At 45.2% G+C, this 24,961-nt stretch overlaps 1 protein-coding gene across 2 annotated transcripts; it reads right to left on the bottom strand.

The window, feature by feature from the left end:
- Nucleotides 1-5,922: 5,922 nt before the first annotated feature.
- Nucleotides 5,923-24,326, bottom strand: LOC147351418 (ADP-ribosylation factor 2). 2 transcript variants are annotated; one of them, XM_086357206.1, is made up of 5 exons: nt 24,260-24,326; nt 20,964-21,130; nt 17,380-17,490; nt 10,586-10,710; nt 5,923-7,707 (listed from the first exon to the last, which is right to left on the bottom strand). In XM_086357206.1, the coding sequence occupies exons 2-5, from the start codon at nt 21,109-21,111 to the stop codon at nt 7,546-7,548; spliced, it is 546 nt and encodes a 181-aa protein (XP_086213332.1). In that variant the 5' UTR covers nt 21,112-21,130; nt 24,260-24,326; the 3' UTR covers nt 5,923-7,545. The 2 variants fall into 2 exon arrangements, with proteins under 2 accessions (XP_086213332.1, XP_086213333.1); XM_086357207.1 differs by having other exon boundaries at nt 24,152-24,326.
- Nucleotides 24,327-24,961: the final 635 nt, after the last annotated feature.

Raw genomic sequence — 24,961 nt, forward strand, 5'->3', positions numbered from 1 at the left:
CAGGGCTGTGTCAGTCAGGTGGAGCAGCAGCACCACCTAGCGGCGACGGGTGCAGTAGCAGGCCGCATGCATGCACTCTCAGGGGTGTCCAACTCTTTGTGACTACATGGACTGTAGTCCACCAGGTTCCTCTGTCCTTGGAATTCTCCAGGCAAGAATACTGCAGTGGGTAGCCATTCCCTTCTCCAAGGGATCTTCCTGACCCAGGGATCGAAGCTGGGTCTCTTGCATTGCAGGCAGATTCTTCCACCGTCTGAGCCACCAGGGAAACCCTCCTATGCTGTCTATTAGAGTACCATAATGAAAAACAAAATAGGAGGAAAGTTCTTAGAGTGATACACCTCAAAGACCAGCTGGTGGTTAAAAAGTAAAGTTTAAAGTGTCCAGTGCTCTTGCCTGGAGAACCCCAGGGACGGGGGAGCCTGGTGGGCTGCCGCCTATGGGGTCGCACAGAGATGGACACGACTGAAGCGACTTAACAGCAGCAACAACAGCAGCAAATCTAGATAGAAAGGAGACCAGTGGCTAGTAATGGCCTAGGGTTGACAGGTATGAAAAAATGGGAGTGACTGCTACAGGCTGCAGGGTCTCTTTTCAGAGTGATGAAAATGTTCTAAAGTTGATTGCAGGACTTCCGTGACGGTCCAGTTGTTAAGACTGTGTTTCCAGTGTATGGGGCGTGGGTTCCATTCCTGGTCAGGGAACTGGGACCCCATGTGCTGCATGGTATGGCTAAAGAAATAAAATAGGACTTCCCTAAACCATACTCACAGAAAACTAGTCAATCTAATCACACTAGGACCACAGCCTTGTCTAACTCAATGAAACTAAGCCATACCCGTGGGGCAACCCAAGATGGGCGGGTCATGGTGGAGAGATCTGACAGAATGTGGTCCACTGGAGAAGGGAATGGCAAACCACTTCAGTATTCTTGCCTTGAGAACCCCATGAACAGTATGAAAAGGCAAAATGATAGGATACTGAAAGAGGAACTCCCCAGGTCAGTAGGTGCCCAATATGCTTCCAGAGATCAGTGGAGAAATAATTCCAGAAAGAATGAAGGGATGGAGCCAAAGCAAAAACAATACCCAGCTGTGGATGTGACTGGTGATAAAAGCAAGGTCCGATGCTGTAAAGAGCAATATTGCATAGGAACCTGGAATGTCAGGTCCATGAATCAGGGCAAATTGGAAGTGGTCAAACAAGAGATGGCAAGAGTGAATGTCGACATTCTAGGAATCAGCGAGCTGAAATGGACTGGAATGGGTGAATTTAACTCAGATGACCATTATATCTACTACTGTGGGCAGGAATCCCTCAGAAGAAATGCAGTAGCCATCATGGTCAACAAAAGAGTCCGAAATGCAGTACTTGGATGCAATCTCAAAAACGACAGAATGATCTCTGTTCGTTTCCAAGGCAAAGCATTCAATATCACAGTAATCCAAGTCTATGCCCCAACCAGTAACGCTGAAGAAGCTGAAGTTGAACGGTTCTATGAAGACCTACAAGACCTTTCAGAACTAACAGCCAAAAAAGATGTCCTTTTCATTATAGGGGACTGGAATGCAAAAGTAGGAAGTCAAGAAACACCTGGAGTAACAGGCAAATTTGGCCTTGGAATATGGAATGAAGCAGGGCAAAGACTAATAGAGTTTTGCCAAGAAAATGCATTGGTCATAACAAACACCCTCTTCCAACAACACAAGAGAAGACTCTATACATGGACATCACCAGATGGTCAACACCGAAATCAGATTGATTATATTCTTTGCAGCCAAAGATGGAGAAGCTCTATACAGACAGCAAAAACAAGACCAGGAGCTGACTGTGGCTCAGAACATGAACTCCTTATTGCCAAATTCAGACTTAAATTGAAGAAAGTAGGGAAAACCACTAGACCATTCAGGTATGACCTAAATCAAATCCCTTATGATTATACAGTGGAAGTGAGAAATAGATTTAAGGGCCTAGATCTGATAGATAGAGTGCCTGATGAGCTATGGAATGAGGTTCGTGACATTGTACCGGAGACAGGGATCAAGACCATCCCCATGGAAAAGAAATACAAAAAAGCAAAATGGCTGTCTGGGGAGGCCTTACAAATAGCTGTGAAAAGGAGAGACGTGAAAAGCAAAGGAGAAAAGGAAAGATAAAAACATCTGAATGCAGAGTTCCAAAGAATAGCAAGAAGAGATAAGAAAGCCTTCTTCAGCGATCAATGCAAAGAAATAGAGGAAAACAACAGAATGGGAAAGACTAGAGATCTCTTCAAGAAAATTAGAGATACCAAAGGAACATTTCATGCAAAGATGGGCTCGATAAAGGACAGAAATGGTATGGACCTAACAGAAGCAGAAGATATTAAGAAGAGGTGCCAAGAATACACAGAACTGTACAAAAAAGATCTTCACGACCCAGATAATCACGATGGTGTGATCACTGACCTAGAGCCAGACATCCTGGAATGTGAAGTCAAGTGGGCCTTAGAAAGCATCACTACGAACAAAGCTAGTGGAGGTGATAGAATTCCAGTTGAGCTCTTCCAAATTCTAAAAGATGATGCTGTGAAAGTGCTGCAGTCGACATGTCAGCAAATTTGGAAAACTCAGCAGTGGCCACAGGACTGGAAAAGGTCAGTTTTCATTCCAATCCCAAAGAAAGGCAATGCCAAAGAATGCTCAAACTACCGCACAATTGCACTCATCTCACACGCTAGTAAAGTAATGCTTAAAATTCTCCAAGCCAGGCTTCAGCAACATGTGAACCGTGAACTTCCTGATGTTCAAGCTGGTTTTAGAAAAGGCAGAGGAACCAGAGATCAAATTGCCAACATCTGCTGGATCATGGAAAAAGCAAGAGAGTTCCAGAAAAACATCCATTTCTGCTTTATTGACTATGCCAAAGCCTTTGACTGTGTGGATCACAATAAACTGTGGAAAATTCTGAAAGAGATGGGAATACCAGACCACTTGATTTGCCTCTTGAGAAATTTGTATGCAGGTCAGGAAGCAACAGTTAGAACTGGACATGGAACAATAGACTGGTTCCAAATAGGAAAAGGAGTACATCAAGGCTGTATATTGTCACCCTGCTTATTTAACTTACATGCAGAGTACATCATGAGAAACACTGGGCTGGAAGAAACACAAGCTGGAATCAAGATTGCCGGGAGAAATATCAATAACCTCAGATATGCAGATGACACCACCCTTATGGCAGAAAGTGAAGAAGAACTAAAAAGCCTCTTGATGAAGGTGAAAGTGGAGAGTGAAAAAGTTGGCTTAAAGCTCAACATTCAGAAAACGAAGATCATGGCATCGGTCCCATCACTTCATGGCAAATAGATGGGGAAACAGTGGAAACAGTGTCAGACTTTATTTTTCTGGGCTCCAAAATCACTGCAGATGGTGACTGTAGCCATGAAATTAAAAGACGCTTACTCCTTGGAAGGAAAGTTATGACCAACCTAGATAGCATATTCAAAAGCAGAGACATTACTTTGCCAACAAAGGTCTATCTAGTCAAGGCTATAGTTTTTCCTGTGGTCATGTATGGATATGAGAGTTGGACTGTGAAGAAGGCTGAGAGCCGAAGAATTGATGCTTTTGAACTGTGGTGTTGGAGAAGACTCTTGAGAGTCCCTTGGACTGCAAGGAGATCCAACCAGTCCATTCTGAAGGAGATCAGCCCTGAGATTTCTTTGGAAGGAATGATGCTAAAGCTGAAACTCCAGTACTTTGGCCACCTCATGTGAAGAGTTGACTCATTGGAAAAGACTCTGATGCTGGGAGGGATTGGGGGCAGGAGGAGAAGGGGACGACAGAGGATGAGATGGCCGGATGGCATCACTGACTCGATGGACGTGAGCCGCAGTGAACTCTGGGAGTTGGTGATGGACAGGGAGGCCTGGCGTGCTGCGATTCATGGGGTCGCAAAGAGTCGGACATGACTGAGCGACTGATCTGATCTGATCTGGTTGCCCGGTGGTTAACAGTCTGCCTGGCAATGTTGGGGACAAGGGTTCGATCCCTGGTTGGGGAACTAAGATCCCACATGCTGTGGAGTAACTAAGCCCTTGCACCCCAACTACTGAGTCCGTAAGCCTGTGGCCACAACAGAAGATACTACATCTTGGCAGCAAAGATCCAAGTGCTGTGACTAAGACCTGACACAGCCAAATAAGTGAATAAAATTGATTGCAGCGATGGTTGCACAACAGGATATGACTGAAGAAAATCTGTGAATTCATGGAAATGTATCTCAATAAAGCTGCTGCCAAAAAGGGTGAAGAGTATCAAAAATTTCAAAGGAAAAAAGTCTCCAGAGCACGTTGTCAGATTTTATGTGTACTGTTTGACAGCCTCCAGATACCTGTGGATAAAGAACTCAGGTTTTCTCAAGTTATTACACTTCATGTCACTTGAAACTGACCTCCACAGGAGTAAAAAGCCACCTGTCTTCAATCAACTCACATGTGAATATTCTTAGCTCTGTTAAGGTATTGTTTCAAATAGATCACATCACATATATAGAATTGACTCATGGATCCCCCAATTACCCCTGTATTCTTGGAACCCACACAGAGCTGTCTCCCAGGTAAGCCCAGGAACTTCCTTACAGGTGCGGATATTGGGGGCGGGGCGGGGGGGGGGCAGTGACTTTGATTCCAGATTCAAAGCTCTCTCCATTCTGAGAGGGTAACCATACATCCCCGGGTATGCCTTGTGCCCCTGCATAATTATTAGAAGCACCCCTTTCCGTCTCAAGGTAATAAATTTCAGGGTCACCTGTGAGGCAGTCTCTTCCCTGGGGCTCTGCCTCACCTGTCTACAGGTTGATGCCTCAGGACTGATACTGTGTTCAAGCCAACAGCACCTCAGGGCTTCAGGAAGCAACTGCCTAGGACCCACACCTGCCCAGAATAGGCAAATCCACAGACACAGGAAGTAGATAATGGTGGCCAGGGGCCATAGGAAAGGGAGGATTAGGGAATAGATTCAGGTTTTCTTTGAGGGGTGATGAACATAGTCTAAAATTAGTAGTGCTGGTCACACAACTCTGAATATGCTAAAAATAAGAAAATTAAAAAAAAAATAAGTGTGGGACATAGCAACATGCTTTTTTAAACAAGCATCCCAAGTGATCTTATTATCACTTCCCAAGTTAGAAAAGGACAGGGGATTCAATGGGATTAGAAGGTGAACAGAGTGGGAGAGATTAAATATAGTCCTATCCCATCTCACTTAACGGCTCCTATAAATAATGCTGATCAGGCAATTTCCTGGAGGTCTGGTGGTTATGACTGTGTTCTCACTGCCATGGGCCTGGGTTCAATTCCTGGTTGGGGAACTAAAATCCCACAAGCCACATAGCACAGCCAAAAAAAAAAAATGCTCATCAATTTGTGGCCAGCACTGCTGTTCAGACTTGAGACATCAAAATATCCTCAGGGAAACACGAGGCAAGGAAAACAAAGGTCTGAGACATTTCGTCCTCACAGCCCTATGAGATAGGCATTATTATGCCCATTTAACAGTTAAGCAAACGGAGGCTCAGGGATAGGGAGGCAAAGAATGACAAGCCTGCTGCCAGGCAGGAGTGAGGACACAGGTGGGATGTGAATATGGCTTTCAGGGACCCAAGCCTTTGCTCAAAGGCACTGCACTGAAGTGCCTCCACTGATCCACTAACCATAAATCATCAGCTCCAGATTCAGAGAAAGACCTCAGTACTTCCAAGAATCATGGAAGGTAAGAATGAGGAGCACTGCTGAAGGCAGGAGGGCCCAGACAGCACTCTGGGATGTTTTGCCTCTTGTACAAGTGCCCTGGGGGTTTTTAACAGCAAGTCTGCTGAGATGGAGAGGGGAAGGAATTTTAAAGACGCTCAAGACATCCGCAAGCACATGGCTGTCCTCTCCTCCTTCCAAAGCAAGTCTTTATTGTCCAACCAATCAACAAGTATTTGATGAGGCCCAGCACGGTACCGGGCACACGCACTAAGCATAAATACAAAAGTGTAAGACACACTCCCTGCCAATTCGAGGCGCACAATCTAAATATTTCTCAGGACTTAATTGCATGGTTTAAAAAATCAAATCTGGACTTTGTTGCCAGTACTGCAAGGAACATTCTTTAAAGTCAATGTCTTAAGGAAAAACATTACACTCACATTGATCACATCATGACATTTCTTCCGAGTCATAGCAACTTCGTGGTTATCAACAAGGTTTACTTTTGTTAAAATTCATTTTACACTCTCCTCCTCTGTAATTTAAAACGAAGAGTTTTGTTTTTTTTGAAAAAGCAACTTTAAAAGGTAGGAGTGGAAGAGCTTAGGTACAAATTTGGGCAACAGCTGTCTGGACAAAACAGCTCTAGACTACTGAGCAAACCCAGCTCGTTTCCGGGCCGTTGTTACCTCTATTTTGAGGATAACATAGAGCACGTTTCCACGTTTGCCATGATTCCATGGCATGGAAAATTCCATGATTGCCAACCAGAAGAGGGAGTCCCAGTGCCACGGAGAGTGGCCTGGATGAGACATCCTTCATGGCAAAATTTAGCACCAACCAACTTGGCTGCCGGGCGTCTCGTTGCCCAAATTTAACCCCTTGATTCTCTCACAAACTCTCAGAACTCCTGGGTGTGTGGTTCTACAAAGAGCAGCTAACCCAAACTGCAAGTTGGACTGACATACTGTACATGGCTCTGCTTCCATCTGGGGAGCCAAGCTCCTGCTTCAGGCGGAGAACATTCGGTGCAGAGCAGAGGAGTCTGGGCAGCAGCCTCAGAGAGGTGACGAGGAACACGAAGGCATCGCCCCTCCTTAACCCAGCCTGGGGCGTGGCGGGGCATCCCTGGCAAAGAGCCTTGCCACGCGCTGGGTGCCCACCCCAGAGGGTCTCCATTTGGCAAATAAGAGTCAAAGGAAGGAAGGATTCAATGATTTTCTAGTGTTACAGGGTCTAGTGTTATGGGTTTTTTTTTTCTTCTCATAGAATAAGATCACTGATTTCTCTCAGTAACGTACATTAAACCAAGACCTCTGGGCTAGAAAATAAGTTCAGATCTGAACTTTGTATCTGTGGTAAGCAAGGGCCTTTTTAATTTGAGCCTTCTTTTTTTTTTTAACAAAAGGATGCCAGAGTCTAACAGGATCCCCGGGTGTGCAGAGACCCCAGGCCTGAGCCAAGATCACACAAGTGAAGGCAGTCCACAGCCCACCCTCCCCCAACTTGCCCGTCACAAAGACCAGTCCGGCTCTCGGGCATGGGGGAGCCCTTGGGACGCCCCCATGGACTCCCCCATGAACTGCAAAACTGGTCATCAAAGCTACTGAAATGGAAGGTAGTGTAGAAAATGTAACACTGGTTGTTCTTAACATGTAAGACTGGTTTCTTTAGAGCGTGTATAAGGCACTATGTGAGAAAGCTGCTCCCACGCCCGCCACACACCCACACTCGGCTCCTCACACGCACACACGCACACACAAGAGGCCAGCTGACTTTGCCACGACGCACGGGGAGCGCGGCACCTCCCGTCACTTCTGGTTTTTGAGCTGGTTGGAGAGCCAGTCCAGGCCTTCATAAAGCCCATCTCCACTGGTGGCGCAAGTAGCCTGAATGTACCAGTTTCTCTGGCGGAGGGAATGTAAGCCAAGCTTGTCTGTTATCTCTGCTGCGTTCATAGCATTGGGAAGATCCTTGGAAGAGAATATTCAGAAGTCAGTTCAGCCATGTTCCGTCCACGTAATGAAATACCATGCTCTTCCCCAACACCTGCCCTTAACCCACAGTCTTATCTCTGGCCGCCTAGAAGCTCAGGCCTCAAACCTTCAAATAGCCCTTAATTTTTCCTTCCCTCTCTTTCTCTCCACTCTCACAGTTCCACGCTGGGAAAGACCATTGGCTCTACCTGCAAAACATATTTAGAGTCTGACTGCTTCTCACTTGGAGTACTGAAATTACTTCTGAGTTGGTCTCCTCGATTCTGCTCTTCCTCCCTGAAAAGTCTATCCTCAACCTGGCAGTCCGTGAAGTCAGATCAAGTCCTTCCTTCTATTAACACCCTTCGACAGCTTTGTCTCTCTCAGTGTAAAGAGCCCAAGTTCTCAGGACGCTCTGCAAGGTCTTTGTGCCCCCGTGACCCCTCCTGATGGTCCTGCTTCATTGTTTTAAATATAGCCCTCACCGCAAGTTTACTGTATTACAAAACTGACTGACTTAGTATGTTTATTACCTGCCTCCTGTAACTAGAATGCAAGTTTTACCGTGGAAGCAATCTCTGTCTATCTTGTTCTCTGACGTATTCCTAGTGCCTAGAACTGTGTCTAGCATGTAGTAAGCTGAAACCGAATTTTAATAAATTAGCATGAAAGAACAAGGTAGATCTGAGGACTTTCCTGGCAGTCCAGTGGTTAAGACTCCAAGCTTCCAATGCAGGGGCTACAGGTTTTGATCCCTGATGTGGGAAATACGATCCCACATGCCACGAAGCGCGGCCAAAAAAGAAAAAAAAAAGAACAAAGTAGATCTAGACAATGATTTGGAAGGACATCAAAGATATGCTAAGAAGCAGGTTGCAAAACAGAATGCAGAATAAGCTCTGGAGAGAGATGTAAGGAATTTAACAATGGTTTTATCCTGAAAAGCGGGGCTAGAATGTTTCACTCGATACTGTGAGTTGTCTGTGGATCTATACCCTGAACGTGTCCTGGTTCTATAATTAAAAAGAACAAACGTTTTCTTTTATCAAAGTCCACGTGCACTAATGAACCTCAAACTGACATCCAGTCTAACGGTGGGGTAATGGCCAAGTGAATGATGATGCGCCCACCATTTAAAATAGTGCTTACAAAGAGCTAGATGAGAGAACATGCCTCTGATAAATCTGAAATGATGAAACAGGACGCAACACTGTCAAAATGGTAAGATCTCAATTACATAACGAATGTATTCGTGAAGGAGAAAGTAGGGGGAAATGCATCAAAACCTGACTGTTTATCTCAGGCTGGCAACTTCCACAGGATTCCACCTTCTTCTCCACCCTTACTTCAGCTTCTTGTCCTGAGGCTGGATGGTTCCACATCTTCCTCCCAGCCCCACTTTTACTGCTTTGTGTTATTTACACGGAAGCCGAGTTTCCTCAAGGACTGGCCCCATATCATCCAATTTCATCTCCCCCTTTGCTGACCCCCACCCCACACCACTCCACCCCAGCTGCACTGGCTGCCTTGCTCTTCCTAGAACAGTCTGGCTCCCTTCCTGAGGGCCTTCAGGGGTCGTCTTTTTTTTTTATTAAAATATAGTTGATGTACAATATTATATAGCTTGCTGCTGCTGCTAAGTCGCTTCAGTCGTGTCTGACTCTGTGCAACCCCATAGACAGCAGCCCACCAGGCCCTGCCATCCCTGGGATTCTCCAGGCAAGAACACTGGAGTGGGTTACCATTTCCTCCTCCAATGCATGAAAGTGAAAAGTGAAAGTGAAGTTGCTCAGTCGTGTCCAACTCTTAGCGACCCCATGGACTGCAGCCTACCAGGCTCCTCCATCCATGGGATTTTCCAGGCAAGAGTACTGGAGTGGGTTGCCATTGCCTTCTCCGACTATATAGCTTGCTGCTGCTAAGTCGCTTCAGTCGTGTCCGACTCTGTGCGACCCCACAGACGGCAGCCCACCAGGCTCCCCAGTCCCTGGGATTCTCCAGGCAAGAACACTGGAGTGGGTTGCCATTTCCTTCTTCAATGCATGAAAGTGAAAATTCAAAATGAAGTCGCTCAGTCATGTCTGACTCTTAGTGACCCCATGGACTGCAGTCTACCAGGCTCCTCCGTCCATAGGATTTTCCAGGCAAGAACACTGGAGTGGGTTGCCATTGCCTTCTCCGATTATATAGCTTACAGGTATACAATAATTCACAATTTTAAAAGTTATACTCCATTTATACTTATTATAAAATATAGGCTGTATTCCTTGTGTTGTACAACATATGCTTATAGCTTATTTATTTTTTAAATGGAGTGTAATTGCTTTACAATGTGGTGTTAGTTTCTGCTGTACAATGATATGAATCAGCTGTATGTATACATATATGCCCTCCCTCCCACCCCACCCCCACCCCACCCCACCTTCCTAAGTCATCACAGAGTGCTGACCTGAGCTCAGCTCCCTATGCTATATGGCAGCTAGGTGTCATCTGATCAAACGTCCTCTTATCAGAGGGGCCCTCTGATCCTTCTCCACACCTGCCCCTTCTCCCTTGACTCCCCCCCAGACATAGGACATATCTGTTACTGACTGACACTGACGCTCTACCCACTAGGAATGCAAACTCCATGGGCTCAGGGATTTCTGTCTGTCTGGTTCACTGCTGAATCACCAATACCCCAAACAATGCCTGGATCTTAGTGAATGCTCAGTGGATGTTTGCTGAGCGAGTGAACGAATGTAAGACCCAAACTAAAAAGGAGGTGAAGGGGAAGGTTATGGGCGGGACTGGCGAGAGGAAGGCAGGCAGCTAATTAAATATCTCTATTTTTAAAGCGAATCCAGTCCCAGGATTCAGAAAGCTAGTGACATACCTGTTTATTTACAAACACCAATAAGACCGCATCTCTGAGCTCGTCTTCAGCTAACATTCTGGTTAGTTCTTCTCGGGCTTCATTGACCCGCTCTCTGTCATTACTGTCGACCACGAAAATCAGACCTGAATGGAAAGCAGCAGCGTGTTAGTAATCTGAACCTGGGGAGGGTAGCTGTTCACACGTCCTGACAGCCTCTGCCTGCTTACATGTGTGGCTTCACCGAAAGCAATCAATACGGAAGCATATATAGAATCTCCAGAGTTGGGGAGCCTGCTGGACACCCCACCAGCCTTTTTCAGAGGCACCATGGCCCCTCAACAGATCAACAGTAACAAGAGTAGACAGAGAATACAGCCACTATGGAAAACAGCATGGAGATTCCTTAAAAAACTAAAAACAGAACTACGATATGACCCACCAATCTCACTACTGGGCATATACCCAGGGAAAACTGTAATTTAAGACACACGTACCCCAATGTTGACTGCAGCACTATTTACAATAGCCAGGACATGGAAACAGCCTAAATGCTCATTAACCCAGAAAGGGATAAAGAAGATGCGATATATACATACAATGGAATATTACTCAGCCATAAAAAGGAATAAAACGGGCTCGTTTGTAGAAACATGGACCTGGAGGTTGTCATATAGAATGAAGTAAGTCAGAAAGAAAAACAAATACTGTACATTAATGTATATATGTGGAATTTAGAAAAATGGTATAGATGATCCTACTGGCAAGGCAGACATAGACACACAGATATAAAAAACAAATATATGGATACCAAGGGGGGAGAAGGGGCAGGAATTGGGAGGTGGGGGTTGACACATACACACTACTGATACTATGTATAAAGGAGAGAACTATCGAGAACCTACTCTATAGCGCAGCCAACTACTTAATGCACTGCGGTCACCCGAACGGAAGGAAGTCCAGAAGGGAGGGGATGCAAGTCTATGTACACATTTTGCTGTACAGCAAAAACTAATACAAGGTTGTGAAGCAACTACACGCCAATAAAAGTGTTTAAAAGAATAAAGAGAGAAAAGGTTAGGCTCATGTTTAGTTACTTCATTTCTACATCATGCCTACACGATAAAGACCCAATAAAAATCTACGAACATCCATGTTCAGACAGTCTTCCCTGGTTGGCAATGCTCTGTGTATGTGGCACCTCTATGGGCCACAGGGTAACAGCCCTGACCCCACGGGAAGAGGAGACACAAGCCCTGTGAACCTTGTGCGCCCCCGACATCCATCTCTTCCTTTGGCTGGTTCATCTGTATCCTTCTGCTATGTAATAAAACTGGAGCTCTAAGTGTAGCGATCTGAGTCCTGCGAGTTGTTTTAATGAAGACCGAATCTGAAGGGGGACTTCCCTGGTAGTTAAGACTCCGGGCTTCCAATGCAGGGGGCCTGGTTTCGATCCTGGTCTGGGAACTAGATCCCACATGCCGAAACTAAGACCCGGTGCAGCCAATTAACAAACAAAAAAAAGAACCTAAGGGACACTGCTGCTGCTGCTGCTGCTGCTAAGTCACTTCAGTCGTGTCCGACTCTGTGCGACCCCACCAGGCTCCCCCGTCCCTGGGATTCTCCAGGCAAGAACACTGGAGTGGGTTGCCATTTCCTTCTCCAATGCATGAAAGTGAAAAGTGAAAGTGAAGTCGCTCAGTGGTGTCCTGGGAACTGCCATATTTGTGAACAGCTGAAATAAAGTGAGGGTGGTCTGGGGAGCCCTGAATTTGCAGCTGGCGTCTGCAGTGAGGGCGTCTTCTGCCCTTAACCTGTAAAGTATGGCCCAACCCCAGGCAACTGGTGTCAGAAATCTTTGCAGCATCCCACACTACAGCCCAGAGAAATCCCAGGAAGCAAGAGATGGGTCAAAGAACGGGACTGCCGCATCGTATCTAAGCAAAGGTGGCTGAAGCCTGCACAGACCTGGTCACTGCCACACTGGCTGGTGGAAGAGCTGGGGCCACGGGGTCTCTAGAGGCGGTGCCCAGGAGGAACTCAGCACACAATCCACATATAGGAAGGGGAAGACGCTCTGAGCAGTGATCCATGTGACATTAATGGCGGTAAGAACCGGGTGGTTAGCTGACAATAAGCTCTTTGGCAGACAAAAACAGGAAGTGGCTGCCAGAAGAACCATTTAATAATAGTGACCCTAGGCTGTATCAACAGAAGAGAGAGCAGCTCAGTCTCTAAAATATGGGCAAAAAAAGCCTAGGCTACAGTGCACCAGTCAGAACATCCTGGGTGTGTTACGTGGTCGGTGCTGACCCCACACTCTAAGACACAGACGAATTGGAAGGGTAAAGACTGACGAGGACGGCAAAAGAATTAGATACTATGTCATACGAAAAACAATTTATATAACTGGGAGTACTTTGCCTAGAGCAAAGACTCACCGAGGGGACTGATGGCTGTCTTCAAGTATCTAAAAGCTATGACATAGACAGGTTCAACTTGTTGGAAGTAGATGGAAGATCAGTGGGTACAACTCCAGGAGGTTGAGGTGATAAAGAGCCAACAGGGGACTTGCCTAGTGGTCTAGCGGTGAAGAATCTGCCTTGCAATGCAGGGGACTCAGGTTCAATCCCTGGTTGAGGAACTAAGATCCCACACGCCACGGAGCAACGAAGCCCTCGCGGCATGACTAGAGAGAATGAAAGACCCACGTGACGTAACGAAGATCCCGTAAGCGACAACTAAGACCTGATGCAGCCAAAGAAGTAAATAAATTTTTAAAAATTAAAAAAGTTTAAAAAAAAAAGAGTTAACAGAACTGCAGGTGCCGTGGGCTGCCTCAAGAGGCCTGCCCCTCACTGGAGATACTTGTGAGCAGCTTCAGTGGCCACTTGCAGGAGCCCACAGAAGGGACTCTGCTGGTGGGAAAAGGGTAGTGGAATGAGATGACCTCCGGGTTCCTTTTCACACTGAGACCTCACCACTGTGTCTAGGAGGGAAAACTTGTGCTGGCCCTCGGCCCTTTCCACACACCCCTTCCCCAACCCCTGACACCCCCACGCTTCCCAGGCCCACCCAACAGCTGCCTGACCAGCTGCCCGGAACAGCCCATTCCAGCAGACGGGAGTACCCACAGCTTCTGTCTGGGGCTTACATGAGAGTCAAAGTCATGTCCGTTACATCACATCAGACCCAAAAAATGCAGAATGTTCAAAACTCCCCTCAAAGACTTGATAGGCTGCCAGTAAGTCTCTGGACTCCGATCACAGCTGAGCAAAGGCGGTTTTCCTGAATTCTTAGGAGACCCTTAGTCTCCCATGCAAAACCGACAGGGGAGAAGCTGACATATGATTCATTGGCCATTCCCAATAAAAAATAAAGGTTTATAAATATTAGGTCCCATTTTATATTCTTTTTATTTAGATCCTTGTGTGAGAAACAAAAGAACCAGCACCAGACTCACTACACATCTGAACTAAGAAAACCTAAAAAAAGGTAAAATTACCAATGAATAGTGTGCTGTGATTTGTTTTTAGAAGTGGGTAGAAATATGTATCCACAACTGGCTGTATACGCATAAAATATCTTTGGACAGATAAACAAGAAATAAAAATGGGAAGAGGAACCGGGTGGTTTGGGGGCAGGAATGAGGTGGTGACTCTGCACTGTGTATTTTCACTTCTTTAAATTTTAAACCATATAAATACATTGCTATTTAGCAAATTCAAATACCTGAACCTAAATCAAGGAGAAAAATCTTTCCACATCACAACTAATGGCCTATCGAATGCACTATTTTATGCCTTCTCTAAGAAAATCCACCTGCCAACGCAGGAGACACAAGCGACACGGGTTCAATCCCTGTGTCGGAAGATCCCCTGGAGCAGGAAATGGCAACCCACTCCAGCATTCTTGCCTGGGGATTTCCATGGACAAGGAAGCTGGTGGGCTACAGTCCATGGGGTCACAGAGTTGGACACAACTGAGCGACTGAGCACACGTGATAAATCAACTAAGAAATCCCATAAATAGTTCACATTCCAATCTACACCTACTTAACTATCTTAATTGAGAGCTAAGCTATCATTAAGTCTGTTCTGCTCAACATACTGATGGAGAAGAAAATTTAAAATAAAAAAGTGAGCCTGTCTCTTGCAAAGGTGCAGGAAAAATAAGGGCAACATCTAAGATTACTAGTGGCTGCAATGTTTGAACTCACCAACTCAAACAGAAAATCCATTCTTCAAAGAGGCCCCATTTGCTTATTTTATCAAGAGTCCAAACCACCCACTCGAAGGTCCTAGAATATAGCCAGTTCCCTACCATCAAAGCAATGGCTATTGAAACTCAATAAAATTAGGCTTGCTATAAATAGAAGATTGAAAATAAAAAGGCATTTCTACTTGTTGACTGAGTGTGACAACTTTTAAAAGGGTGGGAGAAGGGAACCCTTCAGAGAATGAGGACATGAAACCTCTAATATTTTGGACTCTGGATAGTTAATTTTATGTGTCGACTGGACTGGGCCACAGGGTGCCCAGACATTTGGTCAAACGGTATTCAGTAGTAAAGAACCTGCCTGCCAACGTAGGATACATGGGTTCAATCCCTAGGTCAGGAAGATCCCCTGGAGAGAGGCAAACCACTTCAGTATTCTTGCCTGGGAAATCTCACGGATAAAGAAGCCTGGCAGACTACAGTCCATGGGGGTTGCAGAAGAGTTGGACACAATTTAGTGATTCAACAGCAACAACTAAGTGTCAAAACGTATACTGTCTGCAACAGATTGAAGCGTAAAACATAAAAATCTAAGCGTCATCAGGGAAGAATTCCATGCCTGGAGAATTCCATGCACAGAGGAGCTTGGCAGGCCACAGACCACGTAGTCACAAAGACTTGGACACTACTGACTAACACTAACATCATGGAAGGCTGCTACGGTCATCAAACTGTTTCTCCGAAAATCAATAAAGGGAAAGAATTATATCTTTTTTCTGCCTTTCTTATATAAACTATATTTCAGAGAAACCAAATATTTGATAAAAGAATTCTTTATTTAGAAGGATTTCAGCTAATAAATGCAGATGGAAAGACAGAAAACAGTGGAGGGATAAACTGCTGTAGAATAAGAGACTAAAGAGACGTGACAATGAAATGCAATGTGTAAACTTTGATTCCCAATGCAAACAAGTCAAATGTGGACTGGAGAAACCTGAACAAGGACTGGGTAAAAGTGAAGTCGCTCAGGCGTGTCCCTCTGTGACCCCATGGACTACAGCCTGCCAGGCTCCTCCACCCATGGGATTTTCCAGGCAAGAATACTGGCGTGGGTTGCCATTTCCTTCTCCAGCAGAATCTTCCCGACCCAGGGATTGAATCCTGGTCTCCTGCATTGCAGGCAGACCAGACTCTTTACTGTCTGAGCCACCAGGGAATCCCCCAAGAGCTGGGTACCAGACAGTAAAGAAAGGATATTAATTTTGGAAGTGGGATAATGCAAAAAAAAAAAAGCTTTAGGGACTTCTATGGTGGGCCAGTAGCTAAGATTCCATGCTCCCGATGCGGGGGACTGGGTTTGATCCCTGGTCATGGAACTAGATCCCATGTGCCACAATTAACAGTTTGCATGCTGCAACTGAAGATCCTGTGGGCTGCAGGAAGACCTGGCTCAGCCAAATAAATATTGAAATCAAAAACTTTTATCAGTTTAAAATAAACACTGAAGGACGATGAGTAAGAGACATCATTTGCTATCACGCACTCTGGGCAAAATGCTGATAACTTTTGAAGCTGGGTGTAATGGGTACATGGGGATGTGTTATGTATCTTCTTTGTTTTTTATTTTCAATTTCCCACTAACAAAAGTGAAAAAAGAAAAGATAAATGCACTATTCTGAGGAAAGACGTTCTAAATCTACAGGTTGAGGCAATAACTACAAACAGACTTAAGTGTTAAAGGTCATCACTAAAATAATGATATACAATATAAAGGGGTGGTCGACCTGGGTATTTGGACTGAAAAGACCGACAAATATGGGTCATTACTATGAAACATATGCACTGAAAACACCCACTATCAGTAGTAGAATTTTCAAAATGAAAAGACTCCAAGTAAATTCTGAAATGAGTATGTGGATGCCAGATGGTTTGAGAATGAGGGTGTAAAAACTATCTGAACAGCTTATGGATCTCTGGATAGGCAATATCTATAAGGTTATCCAAAATATAATCAATGGAAAAACTCAGAGAGACTGACATGGGACACATTAAAACTCCAACGTTTAAAAATCCAGTAATAAGGAAACAAGGCATTGATCTAGGATATTTGTGCCTGTTCATGTACTTGTGGGATAACAGGGAAGCTGGGAGGGACTATGGCCACACAGGATGCTGGGTTGGGGGTTCCAACCATCACTGTCTATCTCTTTCTCTCCTTAGGCATGATTTTTCAGATATGCTCAACCGGCTTTAAGGAGTTTACAGAATTCAAATCCTTTAAAAATTGGTACTTCATCTAAGGCACTTTCAATTAACCAAAAGATGGAACTCATCAGGACAACCATTTTATAACTGTTCTGGATTAAGAGGAGATGCCTGTGTAAAGCATTAAAGCCCAAGTATTTTTCCAAAGAAGGCAGGGACCACTTCTCAAACCACCCCCACCACCCCCCGGTAAATTTAAGTGGGTCATCGAAAGAGAAGGAATGACTGAAAGTCCAGATAGAGCAGACTGCCCCAAGGTTTTGCTTCAAGTACCCATCTTTAGGTGCGTTTAACAGAAATGGTTGCAAGGCAAGAAACTGGATAATCTCTACCTTGTGTGTTCTGGAAATAATGTCGCCACAGAGGTCTGATTTTGTCCTGGCCGCCGACATCCCAGACTGTGAAGCTGATGTTTTTATATTCTACTGTCTCCACGTTGAAACCTACACGGGGAAGATGCGGAAAGTGTTTAATGCAGACTTTTGCTGGCTCAACAATTCAAAATAACTTCAGCTAACATTTGGACAGTATTTTTCGTTTATGAAGCAGCTTGCCAGTCAAAGATCTACAGCTTACACAACACACCGTGTTAAGTCAGCTTGCTCTCTGTGCATCTTGACAGGTGTCTCCCACCTGATGCCTCCTCTCCCTCTCCCAGCAGCTCTTCCAGCAGACTTCAGAGCAAACAGAAGCCATCAATAGGGCTGCTTTCTGCCTCCCACCACACACCACAGAAACCCACTTACCGCTTCATCCACACTTCTCTCCCTCCCTCTTGAACAAGGAAGCAGCTAATGCTGATTCCATCCACCCATGTGCTGGATCTGGTCCACCCGTGCTGTCTGGAACCTTCTACTACTGCTCTTCTCTGCCCCATTTGAAATCTCCAACCTATTCTCCTCAGCAGGCTTAGGATGTAAAAGTACATTCTTCAAAGAAACCCTTCCTTGACTCCACGTCATCACCTGCAACCACCCCTTTCTCCCTTTTAAAGTCAAACTTTGTTACCTCTCAGCCGTTACACCTTAGTTCTGCTTCACCATGCTTTATGGTTTCACTGAGGTCAGCAAGGTTGAGAAATCCATCAACAGCTCTCCAGTGCTTACATAATTTGATTTTATATCTGACACTACTGTTCATTCCCTCCTTGAAACTCTTCCCTGGCTTCCCATTTTCCTTATGTTTCTCTGGCTGTACCTTTTCAATCTCCTTAGTGAGCTCAGCCACGTTTGACTGGTCTTCGAATGATCAGGATCGTTTACAGAGAACTGTTGCACATAACCTAATCATCCATCAGTGGAAATTTGTTAAACACAGAGCCACATACTATCTAGTTACTAAAACTGGAGGTTGATCTGTATTGGTTATTATTTAGAACAATGATTTATTTAGAACACGGCTTAGAACAATGATTCTCCCCCCTCCCCAATTCAGTAGGTTGCCTGGGCTTCCTCTTGCAGAGTCCTCTGGGGGGTAGGCTGGACTTCTCTTCTCCAGGTGATCTTTTTATTTTCAAGAAGCACTGAGCTCCCTCATGTGGTGGTGGTAGTGTTCCAAAAGGGCAAACCCCAAGGCACAAGCTCTTATCCAATCTCTGTGTGAATCACATTTGCTGATGTGCCCTTGGCCAAAGCATGTCATATGGCCATGCCCAGTATCACTGTGGAAGGGGACTGTGAAGGCTGTGGCTACTGAGGGGCATGATTCACTGGGGGCCATTAGTTCAATGATGTACCGCAAGACCGGTATTCAATCCATTCACCAAATGTTTACCGGACATCCACCATGTGCCAGGCAATTTGCTAGGCACTTGAGAACAGCGGTGAACAAGGCAGACATGACTCCTGCTCTTATTTACGCTTTTGGAAGAGAGGCAGTGAGTGAGCAATGACAAATGTGCTGAGAGTTACTCAGAAGTTCAGGTTGCTATGGAAACTTACAACAGGGGAAAACCATCCAAGGGACCAGAAAAGGGATCCCTGAGAAATGCTGCTTAAACTGAGACTGAAAGAATAAGCTGACATTTAGCTACATAAGCGGTGGGGTCGGGGTGGGCGGGGGTGGGGGGGTGGGGGTTGTGGGTGTGGTAAGGAAGAAGGTAGGAAAGCATTCCACAGAGAGGTAAAGACATAGAAGAGAACCAAAGATGCTGTGTAATGCAGAGGAAGCTGGAAAACAGCACACATATGACTTCACAGAGATATTCACCAGGACTTCCCTGGTGAGAGGGTAACAGGTAGGGAGGCCAGAGGTTCCCGTGCGGCAGGAGGAAATAAACTGCAAGTGGCAGACTTTTTTTTTCCTTCTCTGTTGATGAAACTGGTTCTGCCTAAGACTAACCTTTTTTTTCTTTTCTCAAACCTTGGGTTGATAATGGCTCAACAAACCAGTATTCATGTCAGTTATTTATGATTGGGGATGACATACCTTTTGCCATTCTATCTCAAATATGCATACTGTGGGACAGGGGCCTGGTGAAACTCCCTCAGCCTTGAGGTGTCTCTCTTATCGGATTAGAAGCTTGCCAACAGACATAAAATGCCTTGCTAAAAACTAGCAAGGGGGCACTCTTTCTGTCCCCTTCTGATATCTATGTCAGAAGCTTTCCCTGTCTCTGTTATACCTTAATGAAACTTTGCTACACAAAAGGCTCCAAGTAGTCAAGCCTTGTCTCTGATCCCGGATTGAAATCCTCTTCTCTGGAGGTCACGGATCCTGGCATAACACACGGCTTACAGTAGCAAACTTTCAGTGGTCTAGAGGTTAAGAATCCACCTGCCAATGCAAGGGTCGTGGGTTTGATCCTTGGTCTGGGACAATCCCACATGCCTTGGAGCAACTAAGCCCACGTGCCACAACTACGAAGCCCATGCTCCAGAGCCCGTGCTCCGCGACAAGAGAAGCCGCTGTAGTAAGTCCGAGCACCACAACCAGAGAGCAGCCCCCGCTTGTTGCAACTAGAATGTGCTCAGCAATGAAGACCCAGTGCAGCCAAAAATAAATTAAAACAAAAAAAGATATTCACCAAAATCACAGGTGTTTTGTTTTTTTTTAACATTTGTTTAAATTTTTTCTGTATGTATGACATTACAGAAGGATGAATTATTTTTATGAAAGGAGAAAAACAAGTAATTATCCTATTTCCTTTTTGGACTAATAACATTTTTTACAGCTATGGGTATGAGCATTTTCTCTGTTTGGTTTCCTCCTCATTTAAATGTTGCAATCTCTGAAGTTGCTCAGTTGGTTCCTGTGCCTAATCCAACTTTCAGAACACTAATGACATTCACATGCCCCCCTGGGGAGCCCACTCTCACTCAGGAGTTTGGATTTAGAGGCAGCTCAGGAGGCACAGACTAAGTTCTGCCAAAACTGCCTTTGCAAAAGCTGTAAATGGCCGACAAAACACAGAGCTGGTTTGCAGGACTAACTACACCGTCAGACTGTCCTCCAGCAATGGAACAAGTCAGATTCATCGGTGGGCCACCACCTCAAGTAGCTGGTGTGAGCCAAAGTGAAGGGGAAAAAAACCATGCCATGTCCTTCTCTTTTTTCCACACTACATCTTTAAATGCCAGGAACATACTTGGCGTGGAGAGACGCTTCCACTTGGAAAGGCTCCTGGAAGAAAGATTGATTTTAATCATCATTCTCTTTTCCTTTTTTTTTTTTTTGGTCAAGTGGACAGGGTTAAATTTGTTCCACCTAAATCTGTTTGTATGACTCTCCTATAAACCTAGCAATGTGCCAGAGATACCAGGAAGCAATTAGGAAATCGTATATTACCCGGTTTTGGCCTCAAGAAGTTTATGAGGCGGACAAGATTCTCTAAAGTAAGAATTCAGCAACACAAGAAGCTTGTAAAAGCACAACATACTGCAGTGAACACTGGTCCTGTCTCAGGCCGTTAACATACCTATCGTGGGGATGGTAGTCACAATCTCTCCCAGCTTCAGTTTGTACAAGATGGTGGTTTTTCCAGCGGCATCCAAACCCACCATAAGAATCCGCATCTCCTTTTTCCCAAAGAGACTTTTAAACAATTTTTCAAAAACGTTCCCCATTGTTACTGAATTCTGTGACCTGAAGGAAAAGAAAGGCAAGTCAAAGAATGGTTCTTTGCAGAGATATGGACACACAAATACGAGACATACACACGAAATACGAGCCTCCACTGGAGGTGGCTCCTAGCAAAACTTCAACAATTTCAAGTATAGTTTGGCTAGGAAGGAGCTGAGTATCTTGGTTTCATAGGGGAAACTCAACTAAGCCGTTTGATGCCTTGCCAAAAAATTCACTTTTCCACTGCAGCATCCAAGTGGGGTATGGGAAGCCCAGTCTCAATGGTGGCAGGCTTTTGTCACCCTAAGTATGGAAGCAATGCCACCACAGATACAACTAATACTTCTGAAATGAGAACTTATGAAGCAGAGAACCAGTCTATTCTACACACAGTGAAGCAAACTCGTTAAGGCAGGTTAGATATCAACACCTCTTAGAAATCTAATAGTTGCCTTTGGCCAGTAGACAGTATCAAGACCCAAAAAAGAACCTAAAAAATTTCAGAGGTGAGGAAATAACAGCACTGGGAAACTGCATGGCTAACAAAGAAATTAATCAGGTAAAGACTGGGGGAGAGGCCACAGCACCCAGTGTTGACCATCGCCTCACTTTTTAAAAAATTACATTTTCTTTTTTTAGTAGAGTATAGTCGCTTTACAATGTTGCATTAGTTCCTGCTGTACATATATATTCCCTCCTCTAGGGCCTCCCTCCATCCCCCATCCCATCCCTCTCCATCATCACACAGCACCAAGCTAAGCTCCCTGTGCTTTACAGCAACTTCCCACTAGCTAGCTATCTTACACATGGTACATATGTCATTTCAGCCTCCCAACTGGCTCTACCCTCCCCTTCCCCATGTGCATGTCCATTCTCTAAATCTGTGTCTCTATTCCTGCCCTGCAAACAGATTCATCTGCACCATTTTTCTAGATTCGACATATATGCATTAATTTACAATATTTGTCTTTTTTTTTCCCAATATTTGTTTTTTTGCTCCTTCTGACTTACATCACTCTGTATAACACTCCAGGTCCATCCATATCACTAGAAATGACCCAATTTCGTTCACTTTTATGGCTGAGTGATATTCCATTGTATACATGTACCATAGCTTCTTTATCTATTCATCTGTCAATGGACATTTAGGTTGCTTCCACGTCCTAGCTATTGTAAACAGGGCTGCAATGAACATCGAGGGAAGATGTGTCTTTTTCAATTATGGTTTTCTCAGGGTATATGCCCAGCAGTAGGATTACTAGATCATATGGTAGCTTTGTTTTTAGTTTTTTAAGGAACCTCCATACTGTTCTTCATAGTGGCTGTAGCAATTTATATTCCCACCAACAGGATCACCTTACTGTTAATTATTAGCTTTTGAAACATAATTTACATAGATATAAACATACATGATAACATAGAGTTCAGTGAAATGTCATGAACCAAATCAAAAAAAGATGATTATCATCGACCCAGATCTCCTTGTGCATCTTCCCAATTATCACTCCTCCAAAGATAATTGCAATAATCAACCCTGGTTATTCAAAGGAAGGACTGATGCTGAAGTTGAAGTTCCAATACTTTAGCCACCTGATGCAAAGAGGTGACTGGTTGGAAAAGACCCTGATGCTGGGAAAGATTGAGGGCAGGAGGAGAAGGGGGCAACAGAGCATGAGATGGTTGGATGGCATCAGGGACTCAGTGGACATGAGTTTGAGCAAACTCTGGGAGACACTGAAAGACAGGGAAGCCTAGCGTGCTGCAGTCCATGGGTTCAAAAAGAATCAAGACATGACTTAGCTACTGAACAACAACATATTGACATATAACTGTAAAAATGTTCAATATTTTATTTTTCAGTAGAATACATGAGAGACTCTATAAAGGAAGGCAACAGTCAAGACAAATTTGTTGTTCAGATTAGCTTTGCAGAAATTTACATCTTTAATCTCAACAGATCAGCCTATTTGAAGTGTGGGCTTGACATTCTAATTACAGACTTAAAAGTAGTACTGTCCAATACTGTAGAGCAATTATCCTCCACTAAAAAGTAGTACTGACTACAACTCTAACCTTGTTACTGAAGTCTACAAAGATTCTTCAAAGAAAAATAAAAAATCCTGTTTCCCTTTAAACTGCTAATTATGGGGAAATTTTACTCCTTGGCAGAGCAGAGGTGAGAGGGAACAAGGACAGTCCATCTCCCATTCATCAGTTCCCTAGGGACCTTAGAGGTGAGGTCACCAAATTCCAGAAGCCCCACCTCTGAAATTTAGTCGTGTCCTACAGTTGCTAAACTTCATGGATGATGTCCAAGCACACATTTAATCCTAAGACATGAGAAAAGGAGCAGAGCATTTAACCTGAACAAAAATTAGATACAGGGAAGCTGCTACAACCAAAGAATGATAATAAATGCTTTAGTTATTCATAGGAGGCCATACAGAAAGCATACAGAAGTCCAATGCATTGCAGCACTCAAAATCCTGTGGGCGACAAAGTTAAAGATTCCTTGTCTTTGTTTTAGAGAAAAAGACAAATCTCACAGATGTGAAAAACCGTGAGGAACATTTTGCGGAAGGGGAGGTACATTTAAGATGTCCTATGAAGCAAACACTCGATTCCTCCTCCCAACAGCACAGTACACATCCTAGCTTCAGACGCCCAAAGCCCGCTGGGCTGCTAGAGACCCTCTGGAAGACGCCGCCGACCCCGGCGCCTCTCTGGCACGCTCGCCTTCCTCTAACACAAGCACCAACTGTCCATCAGGGAGAACTGCGGGGAGATCTCCAGGACGCGAACCAGCGCGGGTGACCAAGTGGGCGTGCGCAGCCGGCGGGCACGCGCGCTGGGTCCCCCCGGGGAACGCGCCCGAGTGTCCTTTCTGCCCAGCTGCTAGGCCGCTTCCTCTCGACCTGCGGGCCCTCGAGAAAGCGAAGGCGCCTCCTCACCACGACCCCCCAAACCCCATAGCGGACTAGCCAAGCCTCTAGAGTCCCCCAGCCCCTGCCCTACAGAGTGCGAAGAGACAGGGAGACCCACCCGTTTCTGCAGGCAACCCGCTGCTCTCCAGCCTCCCTTTCTCTGAAGCTGCGAGAACCCACCCAGCCCTTGAGTGCCACAGCCCTCTCGCCCGAGCCCACGACTCACCAATCGCCCAACTGACCACCGGTACCAATACCACTCCCTTTAAGGTTTCTGAGCCCCTATGTAAAATGGCGACAGGATCGGGGCGGGAACAGTAGCCAACCAATCACCCACCGCTTCTTGGAGCTTTTGTACCAATGAGTTCCAGGTTCCATGAGTGACAACAAGTCTGGCCAATGTAAAGGACAATAAAAGCCTGGGAGGGAGGAGGCCCGCCCCTTGCGACCTAGGCGACGGCACGAAGCTCTGGAAATGCCGGTTTCATCTTCCAATGACAGCTCACCGCGTCCCGGCGAGACACGCCCATGTGCCCCGCCCCAAGGCTGCGTGCGACCAATCAAAAAAGCAAAAAGATTTCCGATTTGCTCCGCCAATCAGCTCGAAAAAATTCCACGGATTGAATTAACCCCGGGAGCATTCAGACCAACTGGGTGGGGCATGTGGGCGGGACCACGCTCACAGAGATATTTAAGGAAATTTGCCCGGGTTGAGCTAAAAGTAGAAAGTAGCTTGAGGCGGACTTCTGTGTGGGAAACGTCCAGTCATCGGCACCGAAATTAGGCATAAGGAAGATTTCCTGTTCAGTCTGAAGCTAAACAGTCGCCTTGATTTTGAACAGATTTTCAACAGTTGGGGAAAATACTAGCCACCTGCACCTTCCTTCAGACGCACAGAACCAGAGTCCTCACTTCCTGAGAAATCCAG

The sequence above is a fragment of the Bos grunniens genome, chromosome 19, assembly GCF_055505025.1.
Source record: "Bos grunniens cultivar Pamir isolate PY7600 chromosome 19, Bosgru_T2T1.0, whole genome shotgun sequence".
NCBI lineage: Eukaryota > Metazoa > Chordata > Mammalia > Artiodactyla > Bovidae > Bos > Bos grunniens.

Coding starts and splice junctions, on each gene's coding strand:
- LOC147351418 (XM_086357206.1), bottom strand. CDS start 21,111: ATGGGGAACGTTTTTGAAAAATTGTTTAAAAGTCTCTTTGGGAAAAAG. Junction 17,491..20,963: donor GACTACCATCCCCACGATAG/GTATGTTAACGG, acceptor TTCCCCGTGTAG/GTTTCAACGTGGAGACAGTA. Junction 7,708..10,585: donor TGGTGTTTGTAAATAAACAG/GTATGTCACTAG, acceptor TTCTCTTCCAAG/GATCTTCCCAATGCTATGAA.